Here is a 22775-nt window from a genome sequence, read left to right on the forward strand (position 1 = left end):
ACTGAAGTTGGATGAAAAAAAATTTCTGAGAAAAGCGCAGTGTAGTCCTTTTTTTTTTTTTCTTTTTCTGCCAAACATTTCACGACTGTCCTGGGTTTCAAAGGGTAAGGTAGTTTGGACCTTTATAAATACCTGTAGTGCCCTCCTTGACGCTGCCGAGAAAGAGCGGCTGCTAGCGAAGGACGGAAGGGCACAGGGTTGCCGGGCCCTGCGGTCCAGCCCGAGGATGCCCTCCGCGGGCAACCGCGGGCTGCGTTTATGGATTCAGGCTGGAAACTCCCGCGTCCCTGCAGCTGCAGCAAACTCTCAGGCAGTCTGGCAAAAGCAGTTCCCTCACTAAACATATAACAGAAAACAAGTTTCCATTTGCCTAATGCAAATAATGCTCGCCCTCGAAACATTACGTCTTTCTGAGATAATAAATTTGACCTTTCGTTGCCAGTGCCTGCAGTTATTTTGATTTTTCCTTGGCTATGCTCTGGCTATACGAAAATGGTCTAAGGTTTGATAAGGAGATTTCGGAGTGCCCAGAAGTGACTCCTTTGCTCCCGAATACTCTCCCACCGCGCAGATTTTCGGGGCTCCTTCTCGTCGCGCTGCCGTCGCGGGGTGTAAGTTTGAGATGGGGGAACCAGCAGTCAGTGGCTTGCCGTCCGCCCCTGAAGAGTAACCTCTTGGAATGCAAAGAGGTGGGGCTGCGGAGGACCTGTCATTAAAGGTTCGTATGGGTGGGACCGAGAGACGGGAGTGAGGGGAGGGAGTGGTCCGCGGGTGGGATCTGTCGAGCAGACAAAATGTGGGGCCCCTGTCCTTGAGGGTCAACTCGCCTCTTCCTGAGTGAGCAGCAAGGCATCCGTGGTGACCCTCCCAGGGGCGCGCGGAGGAGAGAAAAGCGACCAAGATAAGAGTGGACAGGAAAAAAGCGAGACATGTTCTCCTCGAAACAGTCCCCTGCCCTCGCTCGGGAAGAGCGCTACCGCACAGCCGGGGCCCCGGAGCGGGTAAGATCCACGAATCGCGCTCTGCCGGCAAACAGGTCGAATGACCTCTCGGTCGGGATGAATTCAGGGTCAACCCTTCCTGCCCCCGCCCCCTCTTCCCCTCGGGAGCCACCTTTTTTCCCTGCCGTCGGTGAGCGTCGACTTCCCCAGCCCCGCGCTCAGCCCCCTGCGGCCAGTCCCCCAGCGCACGAGTCGCCCAAGGTCCGGGACCCTCCCAGGGTCATGGGGAGGATTTCCTTTGGCGTTCGAGTCGGGTCGGTCCGGAGACCCCGCTCTCCTTGCCGGGGACGATGCCACGTCTCCTGCAGAGTCCCTCCTCCGCTCGGCGCCCTCTACGCATCAAGTGGACTCGGCGGCGCGAGGGCGCCTGGGGAGGCTGCAGAAGGAGCTGTCGGCACCAGCCCCTCTGGGACCCACGGCTTCCTGTCTGCGCCAGCCTCGCCGACGCCCGGCATCTGGAAGGACTGCGCAGCAGCCTTGCCTGCCCCAGACGTAAGCCTCCTTTCCCAAAGGCGCGCGCCTTGGTCTCCGTCCGGCTTAAACCCAGGACTCACGCTCGCTTCCCCTGCGGTCGGCTGGTGCCCGGAGATCTTTGGACCATTCTGAGAGTTCGCATCTCAGAACCGGCCCACTTGTACGGTGCTGGGAACTCCTGCGTCCCCTGCGCGCAAACTTTGTCTCCGGCGCATTCCCTCCTGGGCACATCAGACGCCGGGGACCGGCCGCCGGGGGGCGCAGGTTCTGAGCTGCTCCGGATTTGGCGGGCTCCGATCCTGTCCTTGGAAGGGACAGCGTTGCCCTTCGCTGGGGAGAGGAAAGCTAGGGAAGAGCACCACGGACAGTCCTCCCCGGCCTGAGTCCCCAGGAACCAGGTCTAATTTGCGGCTGCCGTTCTCTCTCGGTGTCAGGAGCTTTCCGGAATCCACTGTGGCGGGCCCGGCTGCGCGCAGTGGGGGACCAGTGACCGCTCTTTGCGGGCAGGGACGGAGGGCTGCACGGGTTGGAGGAAGGTGGTGTTGTGTCAAATCTTGCTGGGTCTCTTCCCCAGCTCCGGTGGCGGGCGCCTCACTCCGGGTGCCACCTGCTCGGGGTCGGTGGATGGCGATGTAGGCGCTTTTTGCACAGCTCGTCATTCCCGGGACCGAACCCTGGTCGTTCCGAGCTGCGAGCTCGTCAGGGAAGCGGCCGGGCTGGGCATTCCCAGGGAAGCTGTCCCAGCAGTTCATAAAGGAGGGCTTTCCTCCTGTGAGAAACTTCTGAGAACAATGCACTATAAGGACTACGGCGACTTCTATATGCACATATGTAATTTGCATTTTTTTTTTTTTGGTAAGGCTATTAACTGACGGAAGTAAAACTGTGCAAAGGAATATCCGACTGCTACCCGAAAGGGAGATAAGTCAGGACTTACTGATCATTATCCAAACACACACATTTTAGCTGAAGCTGTTGAAATGAAAGATCCTTGAAAACATTAATTTTTGGCATAACTCGAAGACAATGAGAAGAAACAGTGCATTTTTTAAAAGTTATAAAACCAATTTTTGTCACTGTCACAACACAACATTCAACAGCTTGTTTGTATTATTTGGTCTCAATAGTTTTGTTGTGTGAAATTAGGCCAAGAATCAGTCCCCAAAGCCCGCTCCTGGGGATTGAGAGGTTAGACTAGATGTCTGTGTAGACATGTGGGAGTGCTGGCCTGGGCAGTCAGGGTTTCCACAGAATCCTTTCCAGGACACCAAGAGTTGCACTAGGATGAACTATTTTTAGAGTTATTTGGGTGTGGAATCACATAAACCTCAAAACCTCAAGATGCTGTAAAGCTTTATTTAGGGGAAAAGGGCTCTTCCCAGAAGGTTCCTTGCAGGATAGGATTACAATACAATGATGAAAGACTCGGTTAACCTTCCAGGAGGTTAAAGAGACAAATAAGAATTGCTTTATTGACCTCATCAAGTATATTTCCAGGCATAGTAAAGCTTTTTAAAAAGGTGCAAAATTACTCCCATCAGAAACCTTCCTCGTAATGCTGCAGAAATCTTAATAGCCATAGCACAGAAGGCAGTGGGGCTTCCACCACAGACCAGCTGTGGTTTTATTTTGATGGGGCCATGTTTCCCACCATAGCTTCATCTGGATTTCGGCACTTGCTGCTCTATTGCCCTTCTGCATTGCCCTCAGTTCCCCTTCTCCATTGTTGGGAGCAAACGAGCGGTTGGGGAGAAGCTGCGCAGCCCAGTATCTCCAGAGAGTCAGCACCATCTCTCTCTGAAACCTGTATGTTCAAATCTCCATACTGTTAACAAGATACCCTGCTGATCGTTTTTTCTCTTTCCCTTACCTCTAGCCTCCCTTGATGACTTAAAGACCGTAGCCTTAGGGTTTCTGAGTGTCTCTACTGTTGGGGGAATGGGAGCACACTTGGACCAGGAAAGCTGTGAAATAGCTATGTTTCAGCTGTGAAACATTTGCTGAGTGTGTCCAAGGGAGACGGGTTTATTGACTGTGCCACTCTGGCCTTATTAAGTTAGTCAACAGGTATGCGTTCATGCATCCTGTTTGCTCCATCACCGTTCTTGGCATTCCACTTTGCCTGACCAAGTGGAAAATGGGGCTGGTTGGCTAAAGGATACTGACCTGTAGAATACTAGATCCACACTAAGCCCTCAAGTAACCCCCAGACTTACCTGTTCTGCAAAATCTACTCAGACACACACATGTACACACATACACACACCCCCCTTTCTGGGTTTTAGAGTCTTCAGCGTGGGTGGGAATGGAAGAAACTTCAAGTGAAAGGTGCCATGGATGGTGCCTTGCTGGGTAGAGTATGGATTTTGGTGTCAAAGCTAAATTCAAATCTCTGGCTCTACCCCTAAAAAGCAGCAAGGCCATGGGCAAGTCAACTAATCTTGTTGAACCTTGATTTCCCATCCAGCAAATGGAGATGATGCTACTGACCATCTGTAAGGGGCACTGTGAGGATTAAGGAAATAAATATGTCTCAGAAATACTATACAGAATAGTTGTACATTCTATGAAGTTTCCCTAACATGTGTTTACTTACAGAGCTGGCCCCATCTCAGACTCAATGAGTCTCTGAGGCCTTTCTCCACTGCCAGCCTTCTGTGATTCTGGAGCTGTGCTCTCCAATAGAGTAGCTGCTGGCCACCTGTGGTTATTTAGTTAATGTGGTTATTTAAATTAATCAAAATTAAATCAAATTAAGAATTCAGTTCTTCAGTTTCACTGGCCACATTTCAAGTGCTCAATAATCACATGCACCGTACTAGACAGTGTAGACAGAACATCTCCTTCATTGCAGAATGTTCTCTTAGACAGATCTAGAGCTTTCTTTTGCTTGAGTGATAATTTAGTGAGACTCTTGGATGATCAAAATTTTCCTGTCCAGCACCTTGCTTTGCTTCTGTTTCTCTCAAGGAGTGGTTTTGTATAGCTGAATCACTTCTGTTTGGTTGAGGTCTTTTACTCTGCCGGGCATTTGTGGAATGGCAAATGAGTGGATTCATTCATAAATCACCCAACAAGTGTGTATTAGTCACAAAGTCCTTGGGAATTCTCCCCTCAGCCTTGACGATTTTGGATAACGTTTTATTGTTTTCCCTTCACGTTGAGCTTTATGACTGATAGTTTTCCTGGTGTTAGAGCAGAAACTCTGATATGATAGAAACTGTGATATAATAACTCTGATATAATAATAGCTCTTCTCTCCCCATATACCTTTATGTGTTGTACCGCTTTTCACAAGAATGACAAGACTAGAATACTGGGTTCAATGTTTGGATCAAAATCCACTGAGAGTGTTCAATTTATTCAGATTTGAAACTAATGCTCCACCTCACTCTGTAGGACCCCTTACTGAACTTCTCACCCTTTGACAGACTACATATTGTACTTTTTTTGATTATTTTCTGTCTCCTGTTACTCTAAGATATAAGATCCACAGAGACAGAGATTTTTCTATGTTTTTGCTCTTTGTCAGAATAGTGTCTGGGACATAGTGGGTGCTTACTATTTGTCAATAAAAGACTATACAGAGATATATTTGGAACTAGCTAAGATAGATAGATACTGTATTAGTGTCCTAGGGCCGTTGTAACAATTTACCACAAACTGGGTGGCTTAAAACAACTGAGATTTATTCACTCACAGTTCTGGTGGCTACAAGTCCAAAATCAAGATGTCGGCAGGGCCACGTCTCTAGGGAAGAATCCTTCCTTCCCCTCTTTCTAGCTTCTGGTGGTTGCCAGCAATCCTTGGCATTCCTTGGCTTATAGTTGCATCACTCCAATCTCTGCTTCCATAGTCACATGTCTATCTTCCCTGTTTCTTTGTGTCCTCTCTTCTTATTATAAGGATACCAGTCATATTGGATTTAGGGCTCACCCTAATCCAGTATGACCTCACCCTAACTAATTACAAAGGCTAAGACTCTATTTCCAAGTAAGGTCACATTCTGAGGTTCCACTGGATGTGAATTTGGTGGTGGTGGGGGAGGGGACACTATTCAAGCCAGAACAGATGCATAGATAAGTAATCCTTCCCCTGCCTTGATTCTTTACCCCCCTGGGAGTTTATTCTGTTTCTGGGACTTTGCTAAATCTGCTTTAGAGCAAGTATAGTCCATAATGTTTATTATTCTTACAGACAGACAATCACGGTGCGGTCTGGGAGATTATGTGTGCTTTCCATGTGGGTGTGGAGTATGTGGGATGGCTCACCTTTGGGTTGCTGAATCAGCTGCCCTTTCCTGAGCCTGTCACCATCCCTGTCTCCAGTCTCTACTTCTTTTTCTTTGCTCGAAAGGAGCCCCTGTTGTCCTAGAGCACTGGCTTGTCTATCTGCCTCTCCCTGAGCATTCTGCAGCAGTGTTTGCTCAGCTCTGAGCTCTGCTGGAGGGTGCCTGTGAATTATGCTTTCCTCTCAGCCTGCTGGCAGTTGCCCCCATCAGCTCACCTTACAGCAGCTGTTTGAATATTCTCCTGCGGTACATTGCTACATGTCCAAACCATCAGAGCTGGTGGTGACAAGCGCAGTGTCAGTGTTAGATAGGGCTGGTTGGGGATCCAGGGTGGTCCTGTAGGTGTTCCATCTTGCCATTCAATATCAGTGCTGAAGCTCTGTAAGCAGCTCGGGAGGACATCTGTGAAGAAGGGCCAGTCAGCTTACAGGCTGGGTTAGGAGTAGGGCAGAAAATACAGGGGTGAGCTGTGAAGACCATTTTGGTGCCACTATTCTGTGCTTAGTCCAGGGCCCCTTTGAGCCTTTAGTTGACAGCATTTGAAGAGTACCTTTTGTTTCCAGTACTTGGGAGAGTTTTAAAGAACAGTCCTTGTGCAACTGTGAAAGTAAATGGTGTCAGTCTCTCCAAAGCCATGAGCATCATTCTGCTAAAGTGTCACAGCAGCATATTAAAGGTTGATAGCACCAGGAAATCTTAACCTGGGGCTCCATGAACCCCATGAGTAGTGGAAAATCTCTATGAACAGTTCAGTGTGAGTTTTTCTGGCTAGGGCACCAGAATACCCCAAGAGTTGAGAGCCATGTGCTAGACCTAAATAACTTCAACTTATGAGAATTCAACTAGACAGCCTGGACAAAAAGACGAACAGAGTTATCCATTTATTCAGCAAAACTTGATGTACCAGGCACAGGACCCGTACTTGGGATACACCAGTGAACTAAACAGATAAAGGTCTGTGCACGTGTGACGCTTAGCTTCTAACTTAGCAGTAAACATGAAGTCAGGAGTCAGGGAAGGGAAATAACTGTTGAAATAGTATGAGTCACTTTGCCTGTCATTCTCTTCAGTGCCCTGGAGTGAAAGCATCAGATAAGAGAAGGGAATCTCTGTTAGTTTAGAGCCCTGGTGCCTTTTTTTTGTATCCATCTTGCAGTTTTACCTGTGAAGCTGTGTTTAAAGATCCGTGCCTTTTTGTTCCCTAACCTCAAGCCAATTAATCTGGTACTCCACTGATGAGCCTGTCCCATCTCTGGAAAAACTGACCATCAGGGATTTATTGGTAGAAGTTATATTGATCTCCACTGTGGCACTTTCCTAAGGATTTTCAAGGATTATTTTGACTATCTGATTTTTCACCTTTGTGTGCCTATGTCAGAGCCTCATCCTGCAAGCAAGATGCCGCTCCTCTGTAGTGTGGTTTGCAAATCAAGGCTACATTATTTTACTTAATAGTTTTCGGTCATCCTTTAAAACAATTTTGTCCAAGTTGAACAAAATCAGAAATGGGAGTTCCAGTCTTTATCTGATACTAAATTGCTATGAGACTTTACAGAAGTCAGTTAACCTTTTGGATCCTGGTTTCCTCATGTGTAAAATGAGGTCTTTGTACTAGACACCGTCTAAGGGCCTTGCTAGATCTCGAAGCTGAAATTTTAACATGGCAGAGAAAACGAGCAGCCCGTTGTCCTCTTCTACTTGTTTTCTCTCTCTTCTCTTTCCGACAGTTGAGAAGCACTGCCTGGCTAAGGGGCAGCCTAGAGGACCTGGAAGTCTGCTTCCCTCTTTGTGGATCTTTGCTAATTCTTCTTACAGTGACTTCCTGCCAAAGTGCAAAATTGCCTGTTTGATCCCAAGGAAGACCGATCAGAGGAAATCTGATCACCAGAGCCCAGGTTTGCCTGAGGGTAGTTCTCTGGTTTCGGTCAGAACTGAGCATTTCACCTATGCATACAGCTTGTGGGTGGTGGAAGAATGGGGAGAGCCAGTCAATGGAGGCCTTCCAACAGATGGCCCACGATCAAGTTGGGAGCCAGGTACACCTCCGGGTGCAGCCGGGGAGGAGTTTGACACAGGAGAAAAATCCTGTTCCTTAAATAACTAGCAGGATGGACACCCCTCTGCATTCAGTTAGGAAATAAAAAATAATAAAAATGTGTTCAGAGTAGCAAAGGAACAAAATTTTCAGGTAAAGAGGGAGAATTCTGGGATCTCTGAAATTTAGGAAGTTTGGATATGAAATAATTCAGAAAGTAGAGTGAGCCTGCTGAAATCATTAAAGCCAAGCCAGGAAATAAACTTCAGGCAGCCCTGGGCACTGAGGCCTGCAGACCTGGCTGGGGTTCTTGCTCATCACTTATTAGCTGGGTGCTCCTCCAGCAAGTAAATTTCCCTTAGGCTCAGTTTCCTTCTCTGCAAAATGGTAACAATATCCCTTTTATAGGATTGTGATGGAAGATTCAGTGAAATAATGCTTTATAAAAGTGCTTTGTAAGAATACAAGTTGCTAGATAAACGTGGGCTTTTTTTTTTTTTTTGGTTACTGTTTTCCAGTGGAGAATTTAGTTGTGCGTGTCCCTACATAATATCCTTCTTGATTTGAAATCTCAATTCTATGTAGTCGGTTGCTCTCCCTAGAGAAGGTTGAAAGAAGAAATATTGCTTTCAAAGGCTAGGCTTTCTTATAAGCATGAGCAAGACAAAAATAGGACAATTGAAATTTTTTTTTTTTTTAAAGATTTTATTTTTCCTTTTTCTCCCCAAAGCCCCCCAGTACATAGTTGTGTATTCTTCGTTGTGGGTCCTTCTAGTTGTGGCATGTGGGACGCTGCCTCAGCGTGGTTTGATGAGCAGTGCCATGTCCGCGCCCAGGATTCGAACCAACGAAAGCCCAGGATTCAAACCAACGAAACACTGGGCCGCCTGCAGTGGAGCGCACAAACTTAACCACTCGGCCACGGGGCCAGCCCCAGGACAATTGAAATTTAACATCATCCTGCTTCCTTTGTGGTCTATAGCAGCACTGCCCAATAGAAATATAATATTGGCCACATGTATAATTTAAAACTGTCTAGTAGCTACATTTGAAAAAGCAAAAAAGAAATAGATTAATTTTAATAATATATTTTATATTACTCACTATATCCAAGATTTTATCATTTTAAGATGGAACCAATATAAAAATTATTAATGAAATATATTACCTTATTTTTTCCATAATAAGTCTTCAAATTTCAATACTCTTACAGTACATCTCAATTCAATGGGTTGCATTTCAAGCGCTCAATAACCACATGTGGCTAGTGTCTGGTGTATTGGATAGTACAGGGCCATCTGGAGGTTGAATGATGGCTCCTCAAATATATCCATGTTCCAATCCCTGGGACCTGTGAATGCCACCTTATATGGCAAAAGGGACTTTGCAGGTGTGATTAGTTAAGATTTTGAGATGGGGAGATTATTGTGGACTATCTGGGAGGACCTGATGTAATCACAATGTCCTTATAAGAGGAAGGTGGGAGGGTCGGAGTCAGAGGAGAAGGCAATGAGATGATGGATGTAGAGATTGCAGAGATGTACTTTCAAGATGCGGGAAGGGCCACTAGCCAAGAAATACAGACAGGCAGCCACTAACCTGAAAAAGGCAAGGAAACAGATCCTCCCCTCAGAGCCTTCAGAAGGAAGCCGCCCTGACGACGTCTTGACTTCAGCTCAGTGAAACTGATTTCAGACTTCCGACCTCCAGAATTACAAGAGAATAAATTTGTGTTGTTGTGATCCACTATGGTAATTTGTTACAGCAGCTGTAGGAAACTAATTCATTGCGAATACTCTAATATTAACATCATTTCCAAGACTGTTTTGAGAGGGCGTTCCCCTGGCTACATCATCTTAGACAATTGCAATTGGCTTCATCCCAGCTTGGCCTAAGGTACCCATGTCCAGTCGTTCCTAGGGTTGGTGTGCATCACTGCCATCCTTGCTGAGCACTGGGATCTGTTTCCTACTCTGACTCGATCGCAGCCTTTGATAGCAAAACTCAGCTGGTGTCTTAACACTGCCCTTGAGGATGAACAGGGGAGAAAGGTTTTTCACATTAGGGCACAGTACATAGGAGAAAAAAGGTTTAGAAAAGATTACAGTTTCTCTACTATCTGCTCAATGTTGTCATAAATCTGAAAATGTGCTAAAACATAATGTCTGCTAATTTTTTAAAAATGTGCTCTATGTGGGTTTGGTAAGGATAAAGTTTCACTCTTATACCTTTATCTATGAATGGTAGTGAATGTATGATGAGGCCAGTACTTCTCAAAGTTTAGTGTGCATGAGAATCACCTGGAGGGTAACACAGATGTTACCTAACCAGGTTCCTTTTTGCCGGCTGCCGGGAAGGCCAAACACCAAGCCAAGGAGATTGCAGCAGAGAGGGGGTTTTAATTACAAGGCAGCCAGGGGAGGAAGAGAGAGCCTGAGTCTCAAATCCACTTCCCTGAAAATAGGGACTCAGGGATGTTTATGAGGTAGGGGGGCAAGGTGGTCTGAAATGTGGAGATAGATGATTGGAGGTGAGGAGAGGTGAGGTAATTGATGATCTGTGCAAGCGTGGTTGGACTTCACGGCCCTTCATAGGACGCGTGTTCACAAATTGGTGGCATTAGCATGACCTGAGGGTGGAGTTTTTAGCCTCTTGACATCAAAAGGTCACTTATCATAGGAACTTCTGCATGGGCCCAGTTGATGGGTTGGTGGTCTCAACTGGCCTGAAATAGACAAGGGCTTCTAACTCCTGAAAAACAGCTCAAACACCCACTACCGTGGTAATCCAGGCTCCAGGGAGATGTCATCTATAGGAACCTAGTGGGAGTCATATTGCCTAAACAGCACAGTTAACAATGGGTGGGTAAACAGCTAAATGCTATAATCACCAATTGCAAAAAGGAAAAAAACTTTAGTTCCTAGCTACTTAATCATCAATGGCTAACTTTGCCAGTTTCACAGAGCGCTGCGTCCCACCGCCAGTTTCTAACTTAGTAGGTCTGGGGTGGGGCCCAAGTAACAAGTTCCAGGTGATGCAAATGCAGCAGGCAGGCAGGTGGGCAGGTAGGTATTGGGAGAGCCCCTCTGAATACCTGGCCTGCAGAAGGGACTCCCAGGTCTTGTCTCCACTGGGAGGGTGCAGCCCTATCGCTGGGAAGACCCACAGGCAGGCCTTCCCTCCCCCACCAGGGCACACACAGACTCCTCTCCCAACAACAAGCTCAGCGGTCGTTGCTAAGGCACTCCAGAGTCCACACCGATCCTCTTGCTTGGCTCTGTTTTGTGTCTCCCACCCTGAGGTCTAAAGTGGATGACAATCCTGAGATCCCCGAGTCTCAGCTAAAAATACCTCATTTGCCACAGGCCAGCTGACTTCTCAGATATCCCAGCTGGAGTGAATCCCCCAGACCTGGGGCTGCCCCAGTGGAAAGTCTATAAGCAGAAAATAGCGGGTTAAAAATAGCCCTGGGGAGGCCCCTCAAAGCTCTCACACCCAGCTGCCCACTTGGGGTGACCAGTTCCCGGCGTGGGGGTGGAGGTGGGAGGATCAAGCCAGGAATGGCTAAAGGACAGCCCAGCTGTGTCCAGTTTCATTGTGTAGAAGACAAGACAAACTTCAGAGACTAGCTCCCTCTCTTCCTGGGTCTTTGTGGTTTTTTAACATAATTTCTGTGCTTGGTAACTATAGTCCTAAACCTGGCCTATGGTGATTTATTTTTATTCTGCTTTCTTCTGCATAACAATAAAGCTGAGCTTCCCAAACTTTCTGAACTATAAGTGTTTCCAAAGGTGTCCTTGGTGAGAAATGAAGTGGCTCCCTGGAAGGACCTGCAAGAGCTGTGTTGTATGTGCCGTCATCCATGGTCTGGGTCACCTTGTGACAACCTCAGCTCGTGTACTTGACTCTCTCCTGATCTCACCAACAGTTTCCCTCTATTATCTGAATGTCAGTAAGAGGAACAAAAATGCTCTCTGGATAAGAAATATATATTCCTATCTAACAATACTCTCCAAGCATTTTGTGTCAGAAACTCCTAAAAGCGGGCAACTTTCCCCTTCTTCCTTGGAAAGAGCTCTCCCAACAGTTGAGAAATATCTTCTTTTCAGAAAAACTGTTTATTCTCCCTAATGGAAGTAAACAAAATGCATGGGATACTTTAATTTTTTAATTAAAATAAAAATATTTTAATTTATTATCACTTTTTTAAGTTTTAAAAGCAGGCTTTTCTTTTAAAATGTTGTTTCTCCACTCATTTCTCAAAGACAAAGGAAAAATATAACAAATTATCCAACTTGGCCTTTTTACCCTTAATAAAGTATTGAATGCTCTGCAGTGAGGTCTGGAAATAGTTCAACTCTGATAGGAAGTAATGAATGCAGAGCTTCTGTGATGGTCTGGCTGCTCTAGCATAAAACATTAAACAGGACCCATGCACTCACAACCTACTGACTTAAAAATAGCTGAGGAGGCTGAAGCATCCAGATCTTGTCCTTTTATTCCTCTTAAATTTATATGGGTTCTAAGTGAAAAAAGGAATAACATTGATTGCTTTCTATAGACTTCAAATCTTTGGTTGGATTTTCCATTTCCTCACCCCTTGATGAACAACCGAGTCCTGAATTTGTTCAGTGGGCAGAGAAGGCCGGTTCTGAGGTGCCTGGAGGAGCAGCACAGTGGCCTGGAGCCTGCAGGGTGAGCAGAGCATCCGATGGAGGGGTGGCTAGCAGGACGTGTCAGAACCCAAGTAGGGTAAGGAGGCTGTTTGTGGGGTTGGCCTAGGATGCCAGTTCAGAGCCTGAGCAGGAGGAGGAAGGCATCCGCTTGAGGGGAGTCCCGGGCAGGATGTGGGAGCTCGGACAGGATGAGCCAGGCCCCCATGTGGGAGATGCGGCTGGGACAATGGGAGATTCCTTACAGACTAGGGGACTGATCCATTAAACTAAGAATAAGCCAAGTTTCTTGCTGTTGGAAAAAGGTTTCTTGCTGTTTCTATATCTATAAAGATATAGAAAGGTGGAAAACTAGATCCAGAACCCTATGATATGGGATTGGACTTGCAGACAGGGTTGTAAATGTATGTTTTCAACGTATTAAGATAGATATAGAAATAAATATAGATGTAAAAGTGTGTATGTGTAGACACAGGTGAGTGCACACACTATATAAATACAGTTCCCCTCTAGCTCTGCCTGCTGAGAGAGACTGGAAACAGCCACAACCTAAGAGCAATGAATACCAAGGGACACCCAGATCTTGGTTTTTAAATACCATTTTCCACCAAAGAAACTAGGCTTCTTGGAGAAATGGCTGATTCCAAGGGTGAGGCAAGGAAAGTACAAAATGAGTCTGAAACATCTTGTTCCAGAAAGCTAGGAAGTCCTCAAAGAATGATGGGTGTATGTTCAAAGGACACAGAGGCCAGCTTGAAGGGGCTCTCACTGGCAAGTGGAGGGCAATTTGAGCATAAAAATAAATAATGATGGTAACAGAGTATAAGCCATTGAATAAAACAGGAAATCAAGAGTCCATGCATATGTCAATAAATAAGGATAAACTAGAAGTTTGAAGGGATGGGATATTTACATAATTTCAATACCTCACCACAAAGTGCTTATTGATCACACAAGTGTGGAGGGAGGAGGAGAGGAATATTGCAGTAGGGAGAGGTGGCAGACACTGTCTTTGTCACGTGATCGATGTGATTATCATTAAAGGCTGATAGGATGCAATGAGAAGAATGTAGTAACACTTTTGTGCCTCTATTTCTGCTAAAGATGTCTGAATTTAATCTGAAACCACAATTAAGGAACATTCTACAAAATAACGGGCCTGTAATTTACAAAAGTGTCGACATCACGGAAGTCAAGGGAAGACTGAAGGAGACTAAAGAGACATGAAAATTAAGTATCACATGTGGTTCTAAATTAGACTCTTTTGGTATAAGGGGTGTTATTGGGACAACTAGCCAAACTCGAGTGGGTTCTGAGAATTAGACGGTAGCAGTATATCAGTATAATTTCCTGGTTTTGATGGCTGTCTTGTGGTTATGTAGGAGAATGTCCTTGTTTGTAGGAAATACCCACTAACATATTCCAGAGTGATAGGGCATTCAATTAACAACTTAGTATCAGATGGTTCAGAAAAAAAGTTCTTTGTATTGTACTTCCAACCTTTCTATAAATATGTGGTTGTTTCCAACTTTTTTAAAAAGTAAATAAATTTTGTTTTATAATTTCAGGAGTTTTTTTTACTTTTATGTTTGTATCTACTCTAAGACATTCTTATTTGTAATCTTCGTAATCATGGCAACCTTTTTTTTAAAAAGCAATTTAGAAGGCTGTTAATATACAATTTAATGTTGTATTTCCAAAAGGAAAGTTTTTTTCTAACTTCTTCAACTGAAAACAGGATTATTAATAATCACTAATTCACAGTCATAATTCTTAATTGCATTTTTTTTTTGGAAAGGATAAAAGTCAATACATCAAGGTTAGGCAATTATTAAATATTTAAAAAATATCTTTTTCATTATTTTAGTCTGTCTTAATTTGGATCCAGGGGTTTGCCTTTTCATAAGCATGTTAGATACATACATAATATTGTACATATTTTAAAACATTTATCATTTATAAGTTTGGTTTTCTTTCAAAGCGCAGACAACTTCAGCGCTGGAAAGAAACTCAAGAGAATTGACAGGTGTTATTCTTTGTGAAATACTGTATTATGATTTTTAAAATGTTTTATTACTTGGGAATACTAACTGTGGAAAGATGTCAAAACAAAATTAAAAAATATGATGGATGGACCAATGAGATCTATACTCTCAAAAGCCTTCTTTTCCTTTTATTATCAACTTCTTATAATTTTTGGAAATGTGATTCTCAGTACTTTGGGGTCTCTGATCATAAATATTAAACATTCAGCACAGTTTATACTGTAAATATGTATTATATTAAAGAACATTTGAAACCATTAGTGGACAGAAGCTTGGAAGGTAAACTATTTAATTATGGCTGAAATCATAATTCTAGTAGTTCAATTTTGAGTGCTTATTGGTAAATATTCGTTAATATTCCTTGTCACTGAAGTATTTTCAATAGACTGGTGTCTGTTGTAGTTGAGTTGAACATACTAGGTTTTAATAAAAAGATGGAAGTTGGTTTTATAAGTTCATTTTTCACATTACCGCAAATTATTTGCCCAGTACTTACTCTTTTAGGACTTACTGAAATTGTAATTAAATGAATGTTTATATAACTATTTACTCTCTTTCTCTACTGATAGATTGTATGTTCCATGAATATTATTCTCAGGAGCTGCTTGGCATAGGTTCAGTCTTCAAGGCATGGTTTCCTAATTGTTCTTGCAGTGAACTGTCTATCTGTAGCTTTAAGAAGGCAGTGTTCGGTTCTGTTCAGTAATTTCCCAGTCCTTGCCTCCTTGGAGGCAGTCAATTCATTTGTTCTTTGAGATCTTGCCCCTCCTCCTTTGTTTGATTTCTTTGGGTTCCAGCCATACATTATTATCTAGCAGCCACCAAAAACATCTCTCCCTTTCTAATAGCCTCTTTGAGAGTATTAAATCTGGTGCAACTCTTTGCCCTCCTCCATCTGTCTGTCTAGACCTTCAGAGTCACATTTTCTTCTTCCTATCTGCTCTGCCTATCAGCTCAAAGCTCAGCCTTCCTCTTAAGGAAATCGATCTCTTCCTCCAGCTTCACCAGTTTGCTGTTTTGAAAATAAGACTGATGTATGATTTTCAAACCATTCCACGTCTCCTCTGACTTCCTGAGTTAAACTGATTCTATCAAGACGGAATGTTCAATGCATGGGCCTTTTAAATTGCCTTTTTAGCCTTGCACTTGCAAAAATTTTACTGAATTGTGTTCCTGTTTCACCTCAAGGAGATGTACTACACTATGATAAAGCTGTCCATTCATTTTTTTTGAGGAAGATTTGCCCTGAGCTAACATCTGTTACCAATCTTCCTCTATTTTGTACGTGGGTTGCTGCCACAGCACAGTGGCTGATGAGTGTTGTAGGTCCATACCCGGGAACTGAACCTGGGCCACCAAAGTTGAGTGTGCTAAGCTTAACCAGTAGGCCATGGAACTGGCCCCTGTCCATTCTTTTTTTTGTTTTGAAAAAGAATCTGCCACCTTTCTCTGACTGAATCCATGAATTAGGTTTCTAAAATCTAAAGTCATGATCAGAGGTTATTTAATTAACAAATCCAGAGTGAATTAGGACCATATAATGGAGGACAGCTGAAACTTATGAACAAGCCTCATGCATCTGAGGTGTTGGCACCTCCACTTGTTGATTTCTTTCCATGGGCCTGAATGCAATTTAAAACAACATAATAAAGAATGGAATTTGGGGCAACCTTTCTTTAATACCTGTTCTAAGACTGACACAAATAATCAAGTCTAGAAATTCATGTCTGCTCCTGGAGAGCTAAAAGATCTCAGCTGTTTTGTGGTTTTCAGGCAGCATTTTGTTCTGCTCACCTCCAGGACCTACAAAGCTTTGATCCTACCTCAGCCTTAACTTGACTCACTGGACCAAGCTACACGTGTGTAGCTTGGGGACAGAGGCTGCATAGATTGCCGAAAGTCTAAAATGTACTTTGGTCCAGAGACTACATGGACCACGCTTGGTACAGGTCCCTCAAAGCTTTAAGCTCATGCCCTTCCTGCCCTAGAAATAATCACTGTTGTGTATTTTTCTTCCCAAATACGGCTCCTAACTCTTCCTGAAGATTCCTGGTTCAATGTAGTAGGTGTTAGGTTTTGCAGGACCTAATAAATTATGCCTCTCCTCTTTGATTGATGTTGACATTAAAATTCTGTGTTCTTTTATGTGCCATATAGAGTGATGGTCACAATGAAAAGGCACAATGTTTGATCTCAGAAAATATACCATCTCTTTGTAGAGAAAAGGCATAAACTCTCAGTGTTTACTCAGAGACCTAATGTTAGTTAATGCCTGGAGAAGGTGGGAACAGTTTGCTTACTTAGAACTGTGCCTTACGTCCAGATCGTAGAGCTGACCATGCAGTATGTGTTTAATAGATGCTTGCTGAATAGCCTAAGTGCTTCTCAACCAGGAAAGGTGGTGCCCTGGGGGACATTTGGAAATATGGAGGACTTCTTGTGGGTCACGATGCCTGGGTTGAGGGAGAGTTACTGCTGGCATTTCTTAGGTGATGCCTAGGGATGCCAAATGTCCTAGAGAATCCTGTCAGTGAAAAGCTGTCCTGCTCTAAATGTCTATTATGTTGCTTCCCTTTGGCCTTGCTCCTCCCTCAACCAACACACACACATACTTTGAGACGCGTGGGAATGAATGCTCAGGAAATACTGTTGTTTCATCTTGGTGCAAAAGTAAGAATTTCTCTTTCTTTCTGACCATGCCCTCATTCCCTCTGCCCCTATGGTTGACTTGTGTTAGTCCTTTCTACATATCTGCATTACTGTCCTTCACAGGGTTTTAAGTTGCCCATGAAGTTGTGTATCTCCTGGGAGGGAGGTTGTCAATCCCAGAGGGCAGGGACTGTCTTTCTCATCTTTATATTCCCGTATCCCAGCTGTGCACAGAATAGGTGCTAAATAAGCATGAGAGGAATACACCAAATTAGTGAGATTATAACATGTACCATAGACATGTTTTGTAATGGAACTTCAACTCAGAACTTCTCTGTATTTTCCAACTAGAATATTCATGAAATATAGGAAAACATGATGAACGTAAAGTTTGGAATGCATCCTTTTGCTCCAGGTATTCAGAAAGAAATTGCTGCTTCATCTAACACGTAAAATCCTTATTGTCCTTCTTTTACTGCAGGATTCCCTTCAGCAGGTAAGTTCAGTAGGTTAACTGTTTTCAACATCTGTTTATGCTTTACTTTGCATTGAAATGCCTGAAATGGATTGTTGCAGAGCATAAAATCCATTTTGTCTTGTATGCATTTCCTGATTATTTTCAGCTGTAGAAAGTCAATATTTTTGTTCTCTACTCACTTTGCCAATCTGTTTCAATTTCTAAAAGTCAGAACATTTCCATTGTTATAGGATCAGCGAGTCAATTAGGTGTCTAAGATTTGCACAAATTCAACAGCTTCCTTTGTGCTGCATGAAAAATAGGTTTGGCTTCATTTGGCAATACGTTAGGCTTCTCTGGGTTTAGCCATAGCTTCCTTAGAAATGTCGTAACTTATAATCAGGATGTGAAACTTAAAACACTTTTATGAATAAATGTCAAATATTTAATTTCCTGACGGATGGATAACCCAACCCTCCTTTTTTCCCCTGTAGCCTCCATTGTTTCCAAAAAAATATAGTGAAAAAATGACCTTTAAGACTCTTCAATCTATGCAGAAAGAGTTCTGATATTGTATCAGCTTTAAAAGGAATCTTTTATTACTTTAACATTTGTATCTGCCATAAAATGATAACACTGACATGTTTGAGATTGGGAGCAAAGTCATCTTGAAACAGGACACAGGGTCCTATTTGTCCATCTTGTCTAGATATGGAGTTGCCTGCTGTTTCTTGCCAAGATCATCTCCCGTAACTGTCACAGAAATGTGACCTTCCCACCTTGCTCTAAAGAAAATGCAGTTTCCTTAAAAGTTTCTCCTTTTGCCTCTGAAGACATCTCACATGAATAAAGATTATAACTTTCCTCTAGGGAGACTGAATTGAGCAAACTCCATGTTATGCGTTCAAGAGAGAAATCAGGACTCTTACAACTTTTTGAACTTGAAAGAAACATTATTATTATTATTATTATTAATTTTCTTTTGCTTTACCAATTTCAGTTTATTTTTGGAATATTTGTGGTTGGAGCAAGACATTCATTTTCTACGCCTTATTTGCGGATATGGAAGTATGGTTAGGACAGGGTGATGACTTTATAAGGTCACCTAGATTGTCAGTGGTGGAGACAATATTGTACAAGTTGCCTCTGAAACATTCCAATCTTCTCTCTCATATGTCAGACTTCAGCTAAACAATGCTACCCTCAAAATGAAACGCTCAAGTGATACACTGCCTGGGGACTGGATTATTATTATCTGGTCTCCGCAACAGGAAAAATATTTTGTCGGTATTTAGTCTCCATACTGAAATCCATCCTGGGATGTGTGAATGTGAAGCTTAGGGAAGGACTATCTGGTGCTGTTGTTATGATGTTAATTTTCAAAGGAGAAAATGTGGGCCGAGTTGGCTTGCAGAACCATGTGTTCTGGTGTGAACTGAAAAATTTCGTTTTGAGAGAGTGCATGAGTTATTTGAACTTTGTCTGCTTCAATTAAATGCCAGAACATGGGATGAAAAGACTTACTGAAAAGCAGATGCCTGTTCTTCACGCCTCTTGGGATGTTAGAAGCAGACATCACAATGAGAGACATTTGGGTTTGGCATAATTCACTGATGGATGGTTTTGGAGGCATTTTGCTTATTGGTAGAATGGGAGCTAATATTATGGAGAATTGGCAGATGCCTGGTTTGAGAAGTATCTAAATCATTGATCTCTCATTCCGTAAAATCTACTTTTAATTCATGTGGGGAATGCTTTCACAGTTCATTGAGAACAGAGAGGAAAACATCTAGCACTGGCAGATTATCTTCTTAAATAAGTGGGTAACAATTGGCTCGTTTTTTGCTCAGTGGACAGAGTGGAGGCGAGTTGGAGAAGCTCCATCTTAACACTGAAAAAACAATTCATATCGCATTTTGGAGTGATGGTTGTGCAGGACAGTGTTCCAAGTCAAATATCTAGCAGCTAGGGAAGACTTCTGTCTGCATTTTTTCAGGACTGCGAGTCTATTAACATGTGACAGCATAATATCCCCACGGAGTTGAGAGGGAGCTTCCATGTCCTGTTCAAGCCGCACCAGTTGGAACAACCTTGTCATCCTTGCAGGCTGTTCTCTGCTCCACTGAAACAGCAAAGTGTGAATGCATTTGCAGTTCAACACCTTCCTGCCTAGAGAACTAAGGTGCTAAATTAGTCTCAAACCAATACATAGTGTTGATTTCGGAAGGATTTTTCTTTTTAATTGCTTTTAACATTGTAATAAAATCTTTTGTGGTAGGGCAGATGGTCACTGAATTCCGCCACAATTTTGCATACAATCCCATCTGCTAGCATGTATGCTGTCATTTTGGTTTAAAAATATTTCTATATTTTGACTTGGTCATAGCATAAACTTCAAAGCAATAAACAGAATTTTACTAAATTCACCAAATTGACATATGAATTAGGACAACCTTTGAATAGTGATATTTGTGCACCTAAAATTCATAGACTGTGTTGACTAACCATCCTGTATTAACTAAGTCTACATAATTTCATAATTGTATTTAAGAATATAATCATTTTGGTATTTCAAAAAATCCGTAGTGTAGTGTCACATTATGAAAGTAGAATTAACCCTCACATCTCAGAATGCACTGTTAGTCAGAAACAGTTTATATACTACTTCAAGTTTGCCTGATCTTTGGTTATAATATAAACCAATCCTATTTGAAATAAAAATATGAACATATTTCTATGTCCGATGCTGCACCTTAAAAGCTGATTTAATCTCCTTGTAGACAGGAGGTTTAAGTGAACGTTATCACTTCCAGAGCTGTTGTAGGCCAAGAATGGTATATGTTTAGCAAAAGTTTGGAATGGTCAGGGAATAGGGTTTTTTGTTATTGTTGTTAGGTTTTTGATGTATTAAATAGGAACGTGAACCTTCTTTCTATTTTAATCTTTGCTATTGAAAATGATGTTTCTTATGTTATCTACGTGTACTAAGCAGAACGGCATCCACATCTTTGAAAAGTGATGATCGAGGCCAATACCTGCATGGCATTCTCAAGGCAAAATATTCTAACCTATAGAAATTGTAGAAGATCCCACATTTTCCAGAATTCCATGTCATTCTCTGGTAATATTTTATAAATTTAATTCTTGATAATTTGCTTATTTTCTTATGATTTTCCATTTCTCTAAAAGATAGAGAATAGAATATTTCTGAAACTAAAGAGTCCTGGTAATTAAAGTTTTATCATACAATTGGCTTAATGTTTTTAAGATAATTGTGAAAAGTGAGCTCTAGAAAAAAATTGAAAAATACCACAGAGAGGCCATTTCTAAAATGTATCTTGTTGTCCAGCTGCAGTGAGGTGGTAATCCTCCATTATGTCCTGTCTGACCTGGAAGGAGCCACAGAAGCATGGAGACTCAGGAAAAAGTCTATTTCTTACCCCTAAAAGGGCAGCGATATTGAGGAGTGGATGGTTTTGAAACTCTTATGTTGAATGCTACGAGATATGGTCCTTCATAGGCTTTGGGGCATCCATGGTCAGCTCTGCATGACTCAGTGGGAGCTTTCAAGCTTTGTCTATCTTTGTAGAAACAGAGCTGGAGAGTGCATAGTGTGTTCCAGGAAGCTCTGAAAGTTATGGTGCCGAATTAAGGCTAAAAACCATGGGATCTCTAGTCACCTACTGGATTTCAGAAAAGGAAATTGAATATCACTTTAGATCCTTTTTGTCCGTGTGTGTGTGTGAGGAACATGTGCTAACATCCATTGCCAATATTCCCCTTTTCGCTGAGGAAGATTAGCCCTGAGCTAACATTGCATCCATCTTCCTCTATTTTGTATATGGGATGCTGCCACAGCATGGCCTGATAAACAGTGGGGAAGTCCGTGCCCAGGATCTGAACCTGTGAAACCCAGGCCGCTGAAGCGGAGCATGCGAAGTTAACCAGTACACCACTGGGCCGACCCCTAGATTCTGCGTTTTTTGTTGATTGTCTTGAAATATTTTTATTAAGTTACTCACAAAGAGCCTCAAATTTCTCATCTGTAAGTGGGTATGCATCCACCTAGTAGAGCTGTTTTGAGGATTAAGAGCATTTCTCTATGCAACAAGTTTAGAGGAGTTCCTGGCCCACAGGAAACGTGCAGTGGGTTTCTTGCTGCATTGCTATCATTACTATTATGGTTATGAGTGTAGCAATTATTCACACATGGAGCAGCATTCAATTCTTTGTGTTTCTAAGACTCTACTGACAATGGGAAGGCATATTTAGTTGAGTTTATTGACACATTATTTTAATATTTTTATAGAATGCCTACTACAAGCCAGGCCCTTTTTAAGTAGTGGGGCTACAACGGTGAGCAAAACCCAACATGGTGCCTGCCTGGTGGTGTAGTGGTTAAGTGTGTGCACTCCACTTTGGTGGCCTGGGGTTCACAGGTTTGGATTCTGGGTGTGGACCTACACACTGCTCATCAAACCATACTGTGGCGGCATCTCTTATAGAAAATAGAGGAAGATTGGCACCAATGTTAGCTCAGAGCTAATCTTCCTCAGCAGAAAGAGAGAGATTGGCAACAGATGTTAGCTCAGGCCAATCTTCCTCACCAGAAACAAAACAAAAAACCCAACATGGTCCCTGACCTCATGGAGCCCAGAGTGTGGCAGAAATAACCAACATAATCTCATAATCACACAAATACCTATAAATTATAACTGGGATAAAGGGCAGAAAGACCAGAACTAGTCATGGGTCATGAGTTGATGTATAAAGGGTGAGTCCTGAGTGACTCTGGCAGGTTGGGAGTTGGAGGGAGGCCATTCCAGGCAGACAGTACTTATAAGGACCTGAGAAGAGCCGGGTGGCAGGAGCATAGAGAGGGGGCGGGTTGGGTCCAGGAGTGGTGTGCAATGAGCCTGGTATAGGCTGGGCAGATCTAGAAGATCCTGCTACTCAAAGTGTGGTCCTCAGGCCACCAGCATCAGCATCATCTGGGAGCTGGTAAGGAATGCAGAGTCTCAGGCCCCACCCTAGGCCTACAGGATCAGCCTCTCCCCACACGAAGGACTCTCCTTCACAGGCACATTGAAGTTTGAGAAGCGTTGTCTTCTATATCATGTTAGGGAAGTCTTTGTCTCTCAAGTCTCTGG

General features: G+C 43.1%; 1 protein-coding gene across 8 annotated transcripts in view; it reads left to right on the forward strand.

Annotated features, from left to right (window-relative positions):
- Positions 1–535: 535 nt before the first annotated feature.
- Positions 536–22775, forward strand: part of CORIN (corin, serine peptidase) — a 211759-nt gene continuing 189519 nt past the window's right edge. For 3 of the 8 annotated variants that reach the window (XM_070615020.1, XM_070615021.1, XM_070615022.1), the window contains exon 1: positions 930–1493. In XM_070615020.1, coding sequence (XP_070471121.1) covers positions 930–1493 — 564 coding nt within the window. The other 5 variants (XM_070615025.1, XM_070615028.1, XM_070615026.1 and 2 more) reach the window with 3 other exon arrangements.

Source organism: Equus przewalskii, chromosome 3 (genome assembly GCF_037783145.1).
Source record: "Equus przewalskii isolate Varuska chromosome 3, EquPr2, whole genome shotgun sequence".
Classification (NCBI taxonomy): Eukaryota; Metazoa; Chordata; class Mammalia; order Perissodactyla; family Equidae; genus Equus; species Equus przewalskii.